Source organism: Fukomys damarensis, unplaced genomic scaffold, assembly GCF_012274545.1.
Source record: "Fukomys damarensis isolate Sample0158 unplaced genomic scaffold, DMR_v1.0_HiC HiC_scaffold_22, whole genome shotgun sequence".
In the NCBI taxonomy this organism is placed as follows: domain Eukaryota; kingdom Metazoa; phylum Chordata; class Mammalia; order Rodentia; family Bathyergidae; genus Fukomys; species Fukomys damarensis.
This window is the reverse complement of record NW_022900934.1, coordinates 11508333-11526289: the sequence shown is the minus strand read 5'-3', so window position 1 is coordinate 11526289 and position 17957 is coordinate 11508333. Positions and strand designations below refer to the sequence as shown.

Genomic DNA, 17957 nt, shown 5'->3' with positions numbered 1-17957 from the left:
GTGTGCCCGGCCACAGGGAGGAGGGGCCGCAGCAGAAGGCAGGAGCAGGACTCCTTCCTGGAAGAAGGGAGGAGGGAGGAGAGGCCTGCTTCCGGGGAGGACAAGCTCCGCATCCAGTCCCTTTCAAAGTGACAGCCACTTGGGAGATGAGACTCTTCAACTGCATTTTAACTGAGTTCCTGCATTTGCCAACCAAATATGCAATCTAATGTATAAATCCTCACTTTGAACTGGAGCCAGCTATAAAATTAAATTTAAAAAAGGCATTTTACATGGCTTATTTACAATTATACTTCTTCAAGAAGTGATTGTTATATATTTACTATTTATCATTCCCAAATCCCTCCCTTCCACCCTCAATCCCCTCCCAAAGCAAGTAATTTAAAAAAAAACAAAAAACAGAGAACACCGGAGATGCAAAGAATGGTGCGGAGGTGCGGAGTTCCAGCGCTTCCTGGCGCGCAGCTGCCAGGCCGGGCTGCCCGGGCTCCAAAGGTGTTCGCAGTGGCGGCCCAGCCAGGCCCAGGGCGGCTCCCAGCGTCCCGTCATGGGTTCTGGAGAGTGTGGTGCCGATGGGACGCTAGGGTGGGGAGACGGGGAGAGGGCAGCAGGACAGACGTCTGTCTCATGGAAACAAAAAGCCAGCGCTGACGAGGGCGTCCAGAGACGACCCCTCGGCCCCAGCGGCCCTGCAGCGATGGCGTCTGTGCGGGTGCTGTGTCGGTCTTCCCTGGAACCCTGTGATCCTTCCTTAGACTCTGCTTCTCGGCCCTTCCTGTGGAGACCCCGACGGGTCACCAGGCTACGTCTGTGGTGGCGATGGCAAAGCCCACACGCCTCTCTCCCTCAGTACTCGGTCACCTGAGCCAGCTCGGGTGTCAAGTTGACAGTGATGTTCTTATACAAGGCGTCGTACGTGATGTTTGCAAAGTAGTTCAGGTTGTTGAGGCCGTCCAGCCCCTGCCGCTCCTTGGACTTCCTCAGCAGGGCGTACCTGGGAGGCCAAGCACAGAGGGGGCTGAGTGCTCGTTCCTGGAAGAGGGCTGCCTGGGGCAAGCCCTGAGAGGATGGGGCAGGCTGGCAGGCCCAACCAGGACTTATGGCTGCCAGCGGCCTCACTTACTACTTCTCCACATCAAACGCCCCTCCGGCCCCCACGAGGAGAAGCCAGCCAGGCTCAGTGGTGTGAAGGGACTCGGCCATGGTCAGCAAGTGTGTGGGGAGGAAGTGAGACTACAGCAGGGCAGACCACAGAGCACACAGAACGTGCTTGGTGCCCTCCCCATCTCACAGGCAGGGTTTAGCAACTGGAATTGCTTGGCTTAAAGCCGGGGGTGGTGGCGCAAGCCTGTGATCCCAGCACTCAGGCTGAGGTAGGAGGATCGCTGTGAGTTCGAGACCAGCCTGGGTTATACAGTGAGTTCCAGGTCAGTCTCACCTCCATAGTGAGACCCTGTCTCCAAAAACAAAACAAATCAAAAAAACAACAAAAACAGAAATGCTTGTCTGGTAGCTGGGAATTTAGCTCAGTGGTTCTGCCGCCTGCCTTGAAAGCACAGGACCTGAGTTCAATCCCCAGGACCCCACCCCCCCCCTGCAAAGCCTGTCTGGATAACAGTTCTCCCCACAGTTTGCCAAAGTCACTTGTGAACACACAGCGACATTTTCTGGCTCATGTGGCGGCTGATGAAAAGGCAGAACACAGCAGCTGCTGCACCATGAAGCTCAGGACACTGCCTGTATTGGGAGGGTGGCAGGCAGAGTGAATGCCCCCAGCAACCCCGGATGCAAAAGACCATGCACTTGGGATGGGGACAGAGAGCAAGCAAGGGACTTTCCCTGAGACCTCACTATCCAAATTCTCACCAAAGACCAAAATTCTCACCACAGCACAAGCAGACACAGGCGGTGTGGTTAATCCCTGTCAGCTCTAACATGCACTGAGACACTGGGACACACAGTGAACATGCAGAGGACACCTGTAAGGGGAGCATGTGAACCGTACCAACCTTCCGAGAAACTGGACTTCTCCTCTGTGGTGGTGAGGAATGGACTTGTATTTCCCTGTGTCACCTTCGGGTCGGCTCACAGAATAGCCTGCGTTCTGTACCCTGTCCAAGACCAAGGGAACAGGCTTTTAGACAAAAGTCCTCTCCCACCTTTCCCACGTAACCAAAGCCTAAGAGACATGCTGTGAGCTTTCCCTGTCATGAAGCAGAGCAGAAGCTTCCTCACCCCGCTCCTACAGCTCTGGACGTGCTGGAGGCCAACGTGTCACTCTCTCACCACGACAGCCAGACACCACAAAAGTTGGCAGTAGCTGATCCCAACGCTTATGCTCCCTGCACTTGTTATCAGTTTTGTGATTCAATTAAATCAGATACGTTAAGAAAATATAACAAGGAAAATACAAGCCGACTGCTTTCAAAACACCTGTCGGGGCAAATTCATTAAAATACAAACAAATATGAACTTTTTGGGGGGGTTAGTTGTGGGACTTAAAAGGTTGAAGAGAAAAACCACAAATACTTAGAAATATTTGAATTCAGACTTTTGTTTTGTTTTGTTTTCATTTTTTGAGACAGGATTTCACTATGTAGTTGAGACTGACCTGGAACTCACTATGTAGCCCAGGCTGGTCTCACAGCGATCCTCCTGCCTCAGCCTCTCAAGGGCTGGGATTACAGGCATGCGACACCATGCCCAACTTCACTCTACTTTTTAAAAAGCCCTAACTGGAAATTATGTTGGGAATGTTTTGAACTGTAGAAATGAGCAGAAGTGAGGACAAAGTCCAACCAGCAGAGCTGCAATCAAAGAACAGCCACAGCCTAGAAGGAACAACTGGCAAACAGAGGCAAAAATTTGAACTTGGAGTGGAAATGAAACATCTACCTTCCGTACAATTCCTGTAGCTAGCCAGCTGTTTAACTTGAACCAGTGGTCACCTGGGTGAGGGGATAAGACACTTTGCGCAGGCATTTCTGGCTGCTACAATAGGTGTGCACGCACGCATGTGTCTCTACGGGCATCCGGTGGGCAGAGGACAGGGATGCCACTAGGTCAGTCTCACAACAGAATATTCTGGGCCAAAACGCTGTGTGTGCTAAGGCCAAGGAACTCCCGGGTGAACAAATTCCTCTGCACCTAAGCATTCAAATTGTTTATCCTCCCAGTAAGTTCACAAGTTTAAAGAAATCTACAACATACCAGACAGTGTAAGAGGAAAAACCAAACTCGTGAGGCCTGATGTGGGACACACAGCCGTGTGCCTGCACACCCTCCGGCTGGCTACACTTCCCTCACCGGTTCACAGAACCTGCCCTTCCACAACCTACGACAAAACAATCCAGCCAGGTCACAATGCATCTTCTTAACTTGAGGCCTCCGTCTCCCCACGAAGATGAACGACTTTATGTGATGTGGCTCTTATCTTCACAGGCAACCACACAAATCATGAAAAGTCACTACTGGGCAGTAGAATTCAGAGGTGGCACTTAGGCTACTCATCCTCAAGGGTGTTAGTAAAAGGAAGATTTTCCAAGCTGGGCTTAAATGCAACTCCATCTGGGTCTAAGAGACAATTAATACAGGAAGGCAGATGGGCCACTGATGGGACCTGACTTTGACATATCAGACTGTGCTCTTGCTCAAATCTAACAAAGGTGGGATGCCTGTGTCTGCGTGAGAATGTGCAGGGTTCTGGAGAAAAACAGCCACAGCCCCCCGCACCTGGGGACTCTGCTGGGCTGGGCACTGCCTGGGAGTGAGGAGAGCTGAGACACAGCTTTGGAGGTGCCCCTGGCCCCAAGGACCACTCGTCCAGGAGTATACGGAAAACAATGTTGTCTTCATCCATCAGATTGGGAAAGAGCGTGAAGTAGTTTGTGCGCCATGAGAAAATGGTCCCGCTGGACACAGCTCAGCAGTGCAGTGCTAGCCTAGTATGGATGAGATCTCAACGTTAAACCTTAGGACTAAGGCTTTTGCTTTGTGTTTTCTTCTTTTAAAATTTGATATATTGGCTGGCGATTTAGCTAAGTGGTTCTGCTGCCTGCCTCGCAAGCACAAGGACCCAAGTTCGATCCCCGGTACCAAAAAAAAAAATTAAATGCTTTGGCCAGGCGTGGTGGCACATGCCTGCAATCCCAGCACTTGGGAGGCTGAGGCAGGAAGATCGCTGGGAGTTTGAGACCAGCCTGGGCTACACAGTGAGTTTCAGAGCAGGGTGAACTACATAGTGAGATCCTGTCTCAAATAACCAAAAAAAAAAAAAAAAGATATATTGTGGGCCAGGGATTCAGCTCAGTGGTCTAGCCACCTGCCTTGCAAGTGTAGTCAAGTTCCATCCCTGGTACCAAAGAAAAAAAAGTGATATATATATATTGATCCCTACCACTCACCCCACCTACACAATCCTCCTCCAAAATAAAAGACAGAGAAAAGAGACCAGGCAAATAGGCATTGTAACGCAACATTGGTCAGAACTGGGAAAAGGATTTTGCCAAAAAAAAAAAAAAATCCAAATTTAAAAGTGTATATATTTTTTGCCTGTGTAGTTCACAACTAGGAATTTAATCTAAAAAAATTTGTCCATGTGAACAAAGGATATTAAAAAACATAAACACTTAGATGTTCATCAAAAGGAGGAGTAAAATGAAGCACTGTGTATCTGGGTAATTGTTACTAAAAATGCAGATACTGCGGGTTGGGGACTTAGCTCAGTGGCACCACGCCACCTCGAAAGCACAGGTCCTGAGTTCAATCCCTTGCGTGTGGGGCATGCACAGATGACACCTGTCTCAAGCTGTCTGGAGGTGAACAGGAAGAAACAGCTTGTTAAAGGGCTACTTCCTGGGAATAAAACAGACGGCAATGGGGATGAGACTAAGGCCCTTTGGTTTATACACCTTTGTATCTTCTGAACGCTGACCAGCAAATTATTAACTTGTAACCAACTCATACTTTCTTTTTAAAAGCCAGGCTAGGAGCTGGGTGTGGTGGCGCACGCCTGTAATCCCAGCACTTGGGAGGCTGAGGCAGGAGGACTGCTGTGAGTTCCAGCTCAGCCTGGGCTACATAGTGAGTTCCAGGTCATTCTCAACTACCTAGTGAGACCCTGTCTCAAAAATCCCCCTGTAAATAAATAAATAAATACATAAATACATAAATACATAAATACATAAATACATACATAAATAAATAAATAAATAAATAAATAAATAAATAAAAAGAAAAGCCAGGCTAGAAAGCAAATAGATATATGGTGGGAATTAAATTATTTTACATTTGTTCCTTATAGGTTACCATTTATTCCTCTGTGAAAACACAACACCATGCACACTCAGGACTGTTCACACAGCTGTGTAACACAAGCCTCGCGGGATGGCGTGGTTAAATCTGTGCACTGTCACCAAGAGTCCACATGCAGTTTGTACACAGAATGCTCGTGAAATGTAAACTTTAGGTATCACTGATGGTAGGAGGGGGAGCACTCTGTTATAATATAGCTTAAGAATCTTAAAAATGATTATTTTCTGACCATATTTCATTTCTAGGGATTTTTCATACAAACGAGTAAAAACCGGGCAGAAGAACATCCACTGTTACAATCTATACGAGTGGGAAAAGACTACACACACCAGGGAGCTGCTATGTAAGGAGCCGTGCACCCCGTGCCCAGAGGATTTAATGCTGACACAAACAGCAGCTCCCAGGCACTGTCCCACGCCAGACACTACGAAGAGGCACATAGATGTCCTCTCTCTTGATTTTGACAACCCTGAGATTTACGCTACTGCTATTTTACGGAGTTAAAAAACTAACGTTAGCCAGGCGTGGTGGCACATGCTTGTAATCCCAGCACTCGGGAGGCTGAGGCAGGAGGATCACTGTAAGCTCGAGACCAGCCTGGGCTACATAGTGAGTTCAGGTCAGTCTCAACTACATAGTGAGACCCTGTCTCAAAAAACAAAACAAAAAAAAAAACCCCAAAAACAAATGTTAGCTTACTGTTTGCTTACCACCCCTTTAAGACAAACTCACTGAAATGGTAATTAACATTATTTTTCAGGATTCACATTGTAGACAATGCATTTTAACATTCACGTATTGTATAAATTTTTAAATATATAAAAATCACGTTTTTGTTTTGGTACCAGGGATCAAACTCGGGCCTTGTGCTTATGAAGCAGGTGGCAGAACCACTGAGCTAAATCCCCTAAAAATAATTTCTGACTCCAAATATTCTTATCTCTATCACAAAAGAAAACTACCCAGCTGCTTCTAAAATCCACTCAAAGAACGTTGGGGAGCTACTCTGTTCAGGGTGGCTACTGAGAAGGGGCAGATGCTGCCATATAAAGCATACACCAGATTTCAAACACTTAGTAAAAAAGAAATGAGTGTGAAATATCTCAGTGCTTTATATTAATCATACACAGATACATTATTTTAGACATCATGGATCAGATATGTTACTATCTGTATCATAAGACCAAAATGAATTTCACCTCCTTTTAACCTTTAAAAATGTGGTTAGTGGGCAGGGGATTTGGCTCAGTGGTGCCGCTGTCTGCCTCGCAAGCACAAGGTCCCAAGTTCAATCCTCGGTACCAAAAAGAAAAGTGGTTAGTAAGGAAGGGGTGTGTGGTACACACTATAATCCCAGCTATTCGGGAGGCGGGGCGGTGAGGTAGGACTGCACCTTCGAAGCAGCCTGGGTAACAAACAATGAGAGCCTGTCTCAGAGCTGGGAGAGAGCTGAAAGTGGTAGAGGACTCACCTAGCATGCGCAAGGCCGAGCTCAATCCAAGTACCACACACACACACACACACACGCACACTGAACTGACAAAAAAAGTGGCTCAGGACACAGCTACACACCCCACTGGACAGCTGCTTGGCACAGCCTCAGGCATCTCTGGGGGCAGGGTTTGGGCAGTACCTGTTCCAGAGGTCGTCGTCTTCTCCACCCCAGCCCCAGAAAGCGTTGGGAAAGCCATTGATCTTCCGAAACTGTTCCACCGTTAAGCCACTCACGCCCCCGAAGAACTCAGCATAGGGAAGCCTGAAAGAAGAGAGAGCATGAGGCCCCTGTGTGACTTCTTCTAGAACATGTGGCCTCCTAGACACGTAACAAGACTCCCTATGCTCTACTCACGTGGCCCCTCGTGCTGACCTGTACCCACCAAAGGAGCTAAGGGAATTTTTCCTAGCTGATTTCTAACAACAGCTCACTTAGATATACCCGGCATACCATACAATTCACTCATTTAAAGTACATAATTCAACGGTGTTCAGTATATCCACAGAGTTGTACAATCACAACGTTCATCATCGTATCTCATCATCCCCCAAAGCCTGCACCACTGACAATCACTACGGCACCGCGCCCCCAGCCCTAGACAGCTGCTGATCTGCTTTCTGTCTCCATAGATCTGCCTGTACTGGACACTGTATATACAGAAAATGGAATCATATCATGTGACCGTTGTGCCCAGCTTCTTAGCCCAATGTTTTCAAAGTTTATTCATTCATGTTGTAGCACCTGTAAGCACTTCTCTCCATTTTATTGCAAATGGTATTCCCTTGTACAGATATCTCACATTTTGGGGTTTTTTTTTTTTGTACTAGGGATTGATCTCGGACCTTATACTTGCAAGGTAGGCAGTGGAACCACTGAGCTAAATCCCAGCCCCTCACATTTTGGTTATTCATTCATCAGTTGATAAGATATTTGGGCTGCAGCTAATTTGCATTTCACCTTTGTATCTCTCATCTTTTATGCCAAAAAAAAAAAAAAAAAAAAAAAAAAAAAAAAAAAAAAAAAATACTCACAGATACATATACTTATCCAACTTAGCTGCAAAGTGCCTGGGCATCTGTCCACACCCATAATAGTTGCGATCACTTTCTGGTATGTGATCCACGTCATGAAAAATCAGACAGTCCCAATCCAAGTCCTTCATTGCTTCTTGAAAACCAACATTGAAAAGCATGGCTCGATTAAAGGGTTGAGTGCCAACCTAAAGGAAGAAAAACTCTTTTTAAAAAGATTTTTAAACTGGATGTGGTGGTGTATGCTGATGTCAACACTCGAGCAGCTGAGGCAAGAGGATTGTCTGGCTATATAGTGAGATCCTATCTCAAAAAACTATAGACAGATTCTTGAAGCAAAAATTCTGTTGCCCTCACATCAAAAGAAGAGCTTAGTAGAACCATATTTAAAAAATCACTGGGCACCTGTGAATAAGTCTCCAGCATTACTCATTAAAAACACAATCTGTGACTCAGAAATCAATCATCACCCAGCCTTGGTTTTTTTTAAGAAATCAAAGTAGTAACAAACACAAGCTCTTCTTTCCCAGGGCCGCTGAGTGTGGAAAGTCCACCATGTAACAGGATGTAAGGAAAATGAGGGGAAGAGGAAACACTACCATTTCTTTCTTTCTTTTCTTTTCTTTTTTGGTACCAAGGATTGAATTTAGGACCCTGTGCTTGCAAGGCATGCGCCGCACCACTGAGCTAAATCCCCGGCCCTATTTTTATTTAACACATTACCATTACTTGCCACTCACTGTTTTTCTTTTTTCCAGTACCAGGGAATGAACTCAGGACCTTGTGCTTGCCAGGCAGGTGGGGTGCTACTGAGCTACATTCCCAGCTCAAAGTATACTTTGTTTTTTTTCCCAGTACCGGGAATCGAACTTAGGACCTTGTGCTTTCCAGGCGGGTACAGCACCACTGAACTAAATCCCCAGCCCATGCAAGTCACCGTCTTTGCGATAGCAACCAATCTGGAAATATTTCATCAAACAAACCTAGTAGGTAGAAAGGTTTTTCTCTATTTGCTTTGGCTCATTTTATTCTGAAGGACATTTCATTCTTAGCATAGCAGGGACTCCTACCTATTGACAAAGAATCTGGCAGCTCACGAGGAGACCAGGTCCCATTGCTAACAGCCTATCTGATTTAAATGCTAACATTTATTCACCCTTGCCAATTGCGAGTGTCCCCCAGCTTGGGACAGACATAAGGAATATTTAATCAAGTAGAAATATTTGATAATTAATAGCAGACTTTGTATAATATAATTTCAAGAAGCTAAGGTAAAGCAGAACAGAAACAAAAATTGCTTTCCAGAGAGCTTTGGACTATTTCATCCCATTTCCAGGTTCCTTCGCTTGAGGACAGTGGTGCTGGGCTCTTTTTCTTCATTCTGGTATGAGGTGGCCACACAGCAGCAGCACAGGCAGTGAGCCTTAGAAGTGGTTTGCAGGCAAGACTGCAAGTGGGTACTTGGGAGTCAGGGTAATTTGCAAACCTTTCACTTGTCAACAATATCTGCAAGCTCAAGGATCACAGACTTAGAAGATGCCAGGTCAGTAACATGAGTGTGTGAACTAGAGCTAGACCACACAAGAATACCACACAGGGCTGGGGGCGGGAGGGGGATAGAATCTGCCTTGCCCACCTTCAATCCCCAAACTTTTAAGATTAAAGCTAAACTGGGCTGGGGAGTTAGCTCAGTGGCTCCATGCCTACCCTGCAAGCAGTGTAAGGTCCTGAGTTTGATCCTCAGTATCCAGAGAGGGGGAAAAAAGATTAAAGCTAAACCAAATCCTGAGGCTTAGAGAAGCCGACTGCCCCAGGCCATGTGATTAATTAACAAGCATAGGAGGCCATGTCTGGTGATCTGGTGCAGAACCTCCACCTCCTGTGAACTGGGTACACCTCCTAACCTTAGGGGAAATTTCCCGGCTGGGAGCCTAAAGGCAACCAGAGCAGGCACAAGCAAAATGCCTACACAGGGCCTTTTCTCAAACAAAGTTCTATCCTGTGTTCAAAATTACCAGGCAACATCTCACACCCACAGCAGAAAGCCACCTCTGCTCCCCTCTCACCCCAGAGCAACTCAAGATTTCTGCCTTACTTGCTCTTCACGAGGAAGATGGATTAGCTCGCAGCACTCTATAAACTGCTGCCTCAGAACAGAAACCAGAAAAAAAGGACCACTCACTTGTTCAACAACATAAAATGCAAACTGCAGGCGCTGGCGCTGAAGCATGGGGATCAGGTGTCTGAGCAGGACCGGGAGGTGTTCGTGCCGGTTCCGGAAGGGGATAAGGATGGCCACCTAGAGTGGGTCACAGCCAAATAAGCCACCCAGTTAGTCCTCTGACCTCCTGCTTCAGAGCTGGACACCCCTGCAAAGTGGATCGGGAGGCTGGCTGGTCCTCCATGTCCTCTAACGCAGACCCACGCTGGAAAGTCCACCCGGAACTAAGCACATCTTACTCTCACGTGTGCGATGCCTTGCACACTGCAGACCTAAATGAAGCCATTCTAGACCACAACCCTAGGAAGACACCTTCCACACTGTGATCCAATGCTCAAAGACAACTGTAGACGAGCAAACACACAAATAAGTTGATACAAGCTTTTAACTGTATGCAGACTGCACATTATACAGTTTTATACATACTACTCTGTGAAAGCATCTAGGGACTACAGATCTACAGAGCATGTCCTGCACATGCTCCTAGGGGCTCACGGTCAAACAGTGTTGGGCTGGAAACAACTGCTCTGTGCCAGGCACTGTTGATAATTAATTCATAGGAGACTTTTTGTAACGTAACTTCAGGAAGCTAAAGTAAAGCAGAACAGAAACAAAAATTACTTTCCAGAGAGCTTTGGACTATTTCATCCCATTTCCAGGTGCCTTCCCTTTTGAGGACAGTGGTGCTGCACAGAATAAGCACTCTGATCAATACTTGTTGAAAGAGTGGACTTCAGCTTGATCCCACACTACAGCTCCTCTCCTGCCATCCTCAGTGTCAAGCTACATAACCGCTTTGTCCCCTAGTCTCACAGTAACCAGCAAAGACCAGTGAGAAGTACTGACTTCGTGGAGATGATTTGTGCATTTGTCACTAGAGAACAACCAATCCCTGGCTTTGCTAATATTCCCGCTTGGATGGTGAAGTCTTCATCATCACAATGAAGTAAATTTCTGTGGCTCCAGATGAGACCTCGGGGAACCTACTTCTCCAAAAGACTTCTATCAAACGAGTGGTAGAGTTTAAACTACCAAACATTCCAATTTGCAAATCTGGGTGGCTCAGAAGAATGGCAAACCCCAGACAGGCTTTCCAGGACGTCGGGGATGACCCACACCCTACCTTCCACCGAGGCTCACAATCAGAAGGCTTCCAGTGACCTCCAAGCTTGATGGCGGGGTCTCTGGAGAACAGCTCGTGAATGTCATCCATTCCGATTTCACTCATATTTATGTCTATTGGGCCCTCTGGAAAAGGAGGTTAAGAGGTCAGAAAAACAATAGACTTCCCACCATGTAGAGGGTTTTACTCTCAGGAGAAGTTCAATCCTTCTTCATCTCTTTAACAGGAATGGGAACCCCTCCCTCTGCATTTCAATATATCAGGATCATCTGGTAAAGAAGAGATCAAGGAATTAAGACTCTAAAGTCATTTCTACCTAGAGTCTAGAAAGAAATTAAGACTAAGTAAAGGAGAAGTTAAACTTTTCAAAGGAGGAGAAAAGCAGCCAGCTCGGGCCACGCCAGCATGCTCTTGAAGCTAGGCCCAATGCACTGTATCTCTTAACTCACTGACCAGAAAGTCAGGTGCACTGACCCATCACGTCCAACACTAGTCTTTGACTCTAGCCAAGTGGAACCATGACAATGCATGCTAGGGAAAGGATAACCTGAGAACATTTCCTTTAGGGCCATCAAAAGCCTTTCTAATCCCAAATCGAGCCTTCCCAAAATAAGCTTACATATAAATACAGGTCCAGGCTGACTTTAAAGGGAAGGCCTCTGTGCGTGTTTAACACACAAATGAAAAAAAGTCTTCCCAGCCAAGCTGCACAGCCATATCATCAGTTTTCTCTCAAGGATGAGAGTGCGTGAAGACACCATGCATGGCTGTTTCCAACACTTCCATTTTCACTATGTTTAAACATAAAGCAAATTCTGAGTTCGGTATGGTGGTGTACACCTGTGATCCCAGCACTACTGCTGAGGCAGGACTGCTGTGAGAGGTCATAGTGAGTTCAAGGCCAGCCTGAACGACATATATATAAAGCAAGATCCTGTCTCAAAAAAAAGCGGGGCCAGAGATTTAGCTCAGTGGTGCTGCCCCCTGCCTTGCAAGCACTAGGTCCCAAATTTGATCTCTGGTACCAAAAATGAAACAAAACAAAACACACTGCAAATTTAGGATTTGCCTTTTGCATTTAAAAACGGGGAGAAAAAAAAGGAGCAGAACTAAGAAGCCCAAAAATATAGAAAATGTATGAAAATTAATCAGTGTTTTAAATTCCATACAGAATTCCAAAAGGAAAAAGTAAAAGAAGAAGAAGATCCAGAAGTTTTAATTTAATTTAATTTATTTTGAGACAGGGTCTTCCTCTATAGTTAGTGTAGGCTGGTCTTGAACTCAATATAAAGCCCAGGTTGGCTTCAAACTTGTAATCCTGCCTCTTGAGTGCTGGGGTTATGGGAGTGTGCCACCACACTCAGCTCCCCATAAGTTTTTTTTTGGTACCAGGGATTGAACTCTGAACCTTGGGCTTGCAAGGCAGGTGGGGCACCACTGAGCTAAATCCCCATCATCTCCCCAAAAGTTTTTTTTGGGGGGTACCAGGGATTGAACTCGGGTCCTTGCGCATGCAAGGCAGGCCACCGAACCACTGAGCTAAATCCCCAGCCCTCCCCAAAAGTTTTCAATCCAGCATCTTGTTTAGAAAATAACTTCTACCATATCAAATCATAATCATATCAAATCAGTTATAACCAATGAAAGATTTCTACTAAAAAGACAAAGCTGGCTGCCTGACAACCTTCCAGCCCCAGGTTATAATTAAGGTCCAAAGCAAAACAGTAGAAAATAGAGCCAAGAGGACAGGCAGTGAGCTGGTGAAGAGGAGCCAGGACACAAGTGACTCTTGCAGGCTCTGCTTTCAGTAGCAGAGAGCTGTTTATATTCTCCCTTGAAGGTAGACCGACAGATGGCAAGTACACTGTCCTGTATTTCAATCAGCAAAAAGACAAACTCGTTTCCAGGCACAGGAGGATGAGCTGGAGCTCTACTCACTCATGGAAGGGAGCCTCTCCGGGCAGGGGTGGTTTGCGAAGTAGGTGAAGTCTTCAGGAAGGAATGTTGTGGTCTGGAGGAAGGACTCGCTGTGGTTCAAGTCAAGAGGGTAATCTAGATAGGGAAGGGGAGAGGCGACTCAGACTGTGCAACAATCTCCAACTCCTACGCCTCCCACGGAGAACTTTTCCACTGTGCCATCTTGCAGGGAGCAGGCACTGGAGGCCTCTGCACTGTCCCTGAAAATCCGAACTCATCAGGAAACACAGTGGTGGAGGACACTGCTGTAACCAGGGCTCCCTTCCCATTCTTAGTGTTATGGGCTTCTATGCACTTAGTTTACAGTCAACTGTATAATTAAAGTGTAATTTCAACAGCAGCATTTCCTCTCCCCACTTCTGGCCAACTGTTAGCACGGATACTGAGTACCCATCTCCATTTGCCTATGGAACTGGTCACCCGTTTCTGTTGTCACCTTCCCTCTACGGGAGATGAAGGAGTCACTCCCCTTCCTCTTACTGCCTCCTTCCCATCCCCTCATCTTCCAAGAGTCACATTAAAATTCAGTGTTTACAGAAGTACTAGTCAGAACAGAAAAGTAGACAGAAGTTAACACTTTTTCCAAGAGCAACTACCTTGTCTGTTTAATAGGAAATGATCACTATGAGCCAACACCATACCCTTCCCCACTATGCTTCCTCTAAAGACATCTTTGTGCACCTGTGTTCTCTCATCCTCCCATACCCTTTCCTGAATGTCTGCTATGCAGATGCCACCTGGGACCTCTCATCACTGTCCTAGAAATTGCTTCTGTCTCTCTAGAACAAGACTGAACAGGCACTGGAAAAGGCTGGCCAGCAGTCTCAGGTAAAATTTGAATAAAGACCAAACACTTGCCTTTCTATCTGAAAAAAAAGGGACATTTAAACATACTTGAAAGATGTTATCAGGGCAAATATCTGTGAATTATGAAGAATCAGCACATTTAGAGGTGACTATCTCCTAGGAGAGAAGTCACAAAGCTTCATGTGGTCATAGGTCAGGTTCTTCAGAGGCAGCTGGATGTAGTGTGCAAAGACGGATTAAGGGTGTGATACTAGGAGTAAGGGTGTGCATAATGGAAGCCCAACCCTGGGTGTGGGTCACACCAATCCATAGGCTTGTAGCCTCAATGGAATGCAGACAGAAAGAAGGTATGCCTGCTGCTGCTTGCTGCCCTCTGCCTGCCGTGCCGTGAACTGTTTCTTCCCTGAATGCCCTTCTGCCATGCTGCCCTTGCCTTGCAGCCAGCTGACTATGGACTAAAACCTTTACAAACTGTGAGCTGAAATAAACCCTTCCTCCTTTAACATGTATGTGTTAAGTATTTTGTAGCAATGAAAAAGTAACTAAGACAACCATAAATTAGAGAAAAGTTTGGGTCAGGGCTTAGTCAAACAACCAAGCCACTCCACCTCTGCTCCCTTCCCCCATATTTATTTGTACTAGAGGGAGGGAGATAACACCGGGATCCAGTAAACAATGCGCATGGGGCCTGTGTGCAGATCTAACACCACACACGATGAATTAGGACACCAAAAATATGCTCAGACTTCACTTAAGAACTGCCAATATTTCTTTACCCTAGGTATGGTTTAGAGCTCAGGCAATTTATTCCAGCAGTGACCACAATTTGTCTAAAGAGCTCAGAAGGAGAAACAAAGTATGAAAAGCTTATCAGTTTGCTACTATAGTCCTTTGTTGATGATAAATCGGCCAAGACTGACAAATTAGGTTGTGGTCACTTCTAGGCTCTAACTTCCCTTTATGAGGCAAAGCTTTCCCCTTGATTTTCCAAGCACCACTGAGTAAATCTCATTCAAAAAATTTGCAAAGAAATTTCATACTTTACAGTGAACTACAATCTTAAAGCTTAATAGGAGAGGACTGCTACAAAAGAAAGATTATTTTAAAATATGTACTTTTTTTTTTTTTTTTAAATAACAGGCTTGGAAACCACAGAAAAGTATGTTATCCTCAGCTAAACAAATAGTAAATCTTGGGTGCTAAATAAAATGGAATCTCAGAAATTACTTTTTTTAACCACCCATGAATCAGGCATGGTGGCATATGCACGTCTAGAAATCCAGCATTTTGGGACAATGAGGCAGGATGATCACAAGTTTGAGCCCAGCAAGAACCTGTCTCAAAATGAAAAATAAAAGGCTCGGGGTGTCTTTCAGTGTGAAAACCATGGGTCCAATCCCAGTACTGCAAAGTGCATGCACACACGCGTGCACACTGCACAGGGAGTATCTTCTGACTGAAAATACTTACATTCACTTCTAGAAGAAATAAAACAGCTTTATCTTAGAGCTGAGGAACTTGCAATGTAGTCTATATAAATGTAGCTAGTCGAGGGTTGTGGAGAGCTCAATGGTAGGGCGCTGGCCCCACACACATGCACTCAAGCCCCAGCACCCGAAAAGCAAAGCAAAGGGAGTCAGAACCATGGTCAGCAGTAAGACCTGCCACAACACTGAGCACACCATCTACACCTTGCCTCGGAGTCCTTTCCTCTCCGTGTCCTTCACACTCATGTTACAATAAAGGCCACAGTTAAAGGTGCAACAGGGGCAGACATGTCTACTTTTGGATCTGTTGTTGCAATGATTGGCCCAACAGTTTAAAACACACCTGCTATTATTTAGATCTGATGGGTCCCCCAAAGGCCCATGTGCTGAAGGTCTGGTCCCCAACTTGGCACTCTTGGGAAGTGACGGAAACTCGAGAGGGTGAGGTTTGGTGGGAGGACTTCAGGTTGTCACCAGACTCAGGTCCATGAGCTTAGGTTTGTTTGCTACTGGGGACCAAATCATAGAGGCCATGTATTTTGGTGAGAAGAACAAAGCTTATCTTCAAAGGCAGCTGTGAGGAGATAGAGGGGCCTTTGTGTCACAAATGGCCATCTCTCTCTGAGAGGTGTGTAGTGGCCCTCTGCAGCAAGGAACAGAGGGGAGGGAATACCACGAGACAATACGCATCTCGGGGCTTGTTATCCCTCCTGGCCATCTCTAACTGGATCCCTCTCTCTCCGTGCAAAGGAAACTGGCCTGTGACCTCCTGGAGCCAGCACCTGCATATTCTGTCACTTTATCTGGGCAGAGAAGAGGAGGGTATTATTTATGCACTCAGCAGGACAAAGTGTGGAGAAGTCTCTTATCTCTCAGGGGGAAAAAAAAAATCTAGCTGTTAAGTGTAGTTCTGCTGGGTAGGTTTGGAGGACACTGGGCCATGTCCTCTGAGGAAACAGAGGAACCAGGCCATTTCCTCTTTTTGAGTTATGGCCAAAAAGTATGCAGTTTTGCTCTGCTACTCAATCACAGCACCAAAAGCAACCAGTGGACGCATGCACTGAAACCTCAGAAAGCATGGCTTTTTCTAAGCTGATTACCTCAGGCATTTGTAATGCAAACTCAACTTTGTAGCTGAGAATAAGCCAGAGGATGAACATCACACCTGGCCGAGAGGGAAGGCCAAGGTGATCATCTAAACTTCCCTTCCAGAAGTTGCTTTTTAGTAATTAGTTTGTGAAAACTGTTGCCAGATTACATGATCATTATGAAATGGAGATTTGCTAAATTTCAACAAAAGCATTCATGAACAATGGGGGTGAAGTCCTCCTGGGTTGAACAAATATAAGTGGGTCCAACAGGAGCAGCAGAGTTGGGCCAGATTATGAGGTACGCGAGACATCACAGGCTATGACTGCTGCCCATCACCCCCTGACGTGTGTTTTCAAAAACTAAACAAGCAGACCCACAGTGTTAAGCCATACAGTGAGCACAGAGAGGCCCTACCAGGAAATATATTTCCTGAGATTAAAAGCCATTATTCCCTCCACAAACAGCTTTTGGTGCTCTTGTTCTATTGGAGCATAAGCATAAGCTTCCTCTGCCCACTGGGGCAAGATACTGGTGGCCACTGCTCTGAAAGGGGTATCTGTAAGAGTACTGTGCAAAACACCCTTTACCTCCCTGTGAAAGAACAGCTGTGAAAATGCAATCCCGCCACCACTCACATACTGTTAGCAGAAGACTCACTAGGCAGAAGCTTTCATTTCAGTACTGAAGTCACATACAGCCAAACCTTCCTTCCCCACAATATGATTTTTTCTTTGAAAATAATTATTCAAACCAAATTTACCTCTCTTGGGAAGAGCCATTTTACCGCCTCTTTACTAAGAACATACCTGAGTCGTTCAGGCTGCTGTTCCTCTTGGCGTAAGCGCTGCGAACCACCTGCTCATACACCTGAGCGCCTATGGTCCTCACGTTGTCCCGCAGCAGGATGCCTTGAGCCTGCATCATGAAGAGGTAGGTGTTCACTGTGGAAAACAGAAGACAGCAGAAGAGGTCAACTCAACAGCAACCACAACAAAATCTACCACAAAACTTTGGGCTCCTTTTCTCCCTTTGGAACTGTAAAACCTCTTTCACCTTTAAAACCTTAGGAAGCCTGATCTTCATTTTTCATACCAAAGTCAATACTTTCAGGACACTAACATTTTGGGTAGCTAGTAGGACTCAGGGGAAATTCTGTCATTGGCAGATCCAGAAAAGCTATAAACTTCAAAAATTATATTCCACCTGGTTTCCGGATACCCAATCTTTCTTCTAGCACTATGACAATGGGAAAAACTTTAATGAATCAATTAAAACATTTTAAAGAGGGTTCTGCTCTATGTTCACCTTCTCCAACAACACAAAATCACAGACCACTCTGTTCCTTTTTTTTCCTTGTAAGACAGGGTCTCGCTGTGTAGTTCAGCCTGGCCTTGAACTCACCATGCAGCCC

General features: G+C 45.8%; 1 protein-coding gene across 1 annotated transcript; it reads right to left on the bottom strand.

The window, feature by feature from the left end:
• Positions 1-346: 346 nt before the first annotated feature.
• Positions 347-17487, bottom strand: B4galt5 (beta-1,4-galactosyltransferase 5). Its single transcript, XM_010618234.3, has 8 exons — positions 17353-17487; positions 13122-13235; positions 11184-11308; positions 10022-10138; positions 7840-8027; positions 6947-7069; positions 2010-2111; positions 347-994 (listed from the first exon to the last, which is right to left on the bottom strand). The coding sequence occupies exons 1-8, from the start codon at positions 17468-17470 to the stop codon at positions 847-849; spliced, it is 1035 nt and encodes a 344-aa protein (XP_010616536.1). The 5' UTR covers positions 17471-17487; the 3' UTR covers positions 347-846.
• Between the last annotated feature and the right edge of the window lie 470 nt (positions 17488-17957).

Excerpts from the sequence above, each read along its gene's own strand:
- B4galt5 (XM_010618234.3), bottom strand. The coding sequence starts at position 17,470 with ATGATGCAGGCTCAAGGCATCCTGCTGCGGGACAACGTGAGGACCATA. Across the intron at positions 7,070-7,839 it reads TTGGATAAGTATATGTATCT|GCTTCCCTATGCTGAGTTCT; the intron begins GTGAGTATTTTT and ends CTCTTCTTTCAG. Across the intron at positions 995-2,009 it reads GAAGTCCAGTTTCTCGGAAG|GTACGCCCTGCTGAGGAAGT; the intron begins GTTGGTACGGTT and ends TTGGCCTCCCAG.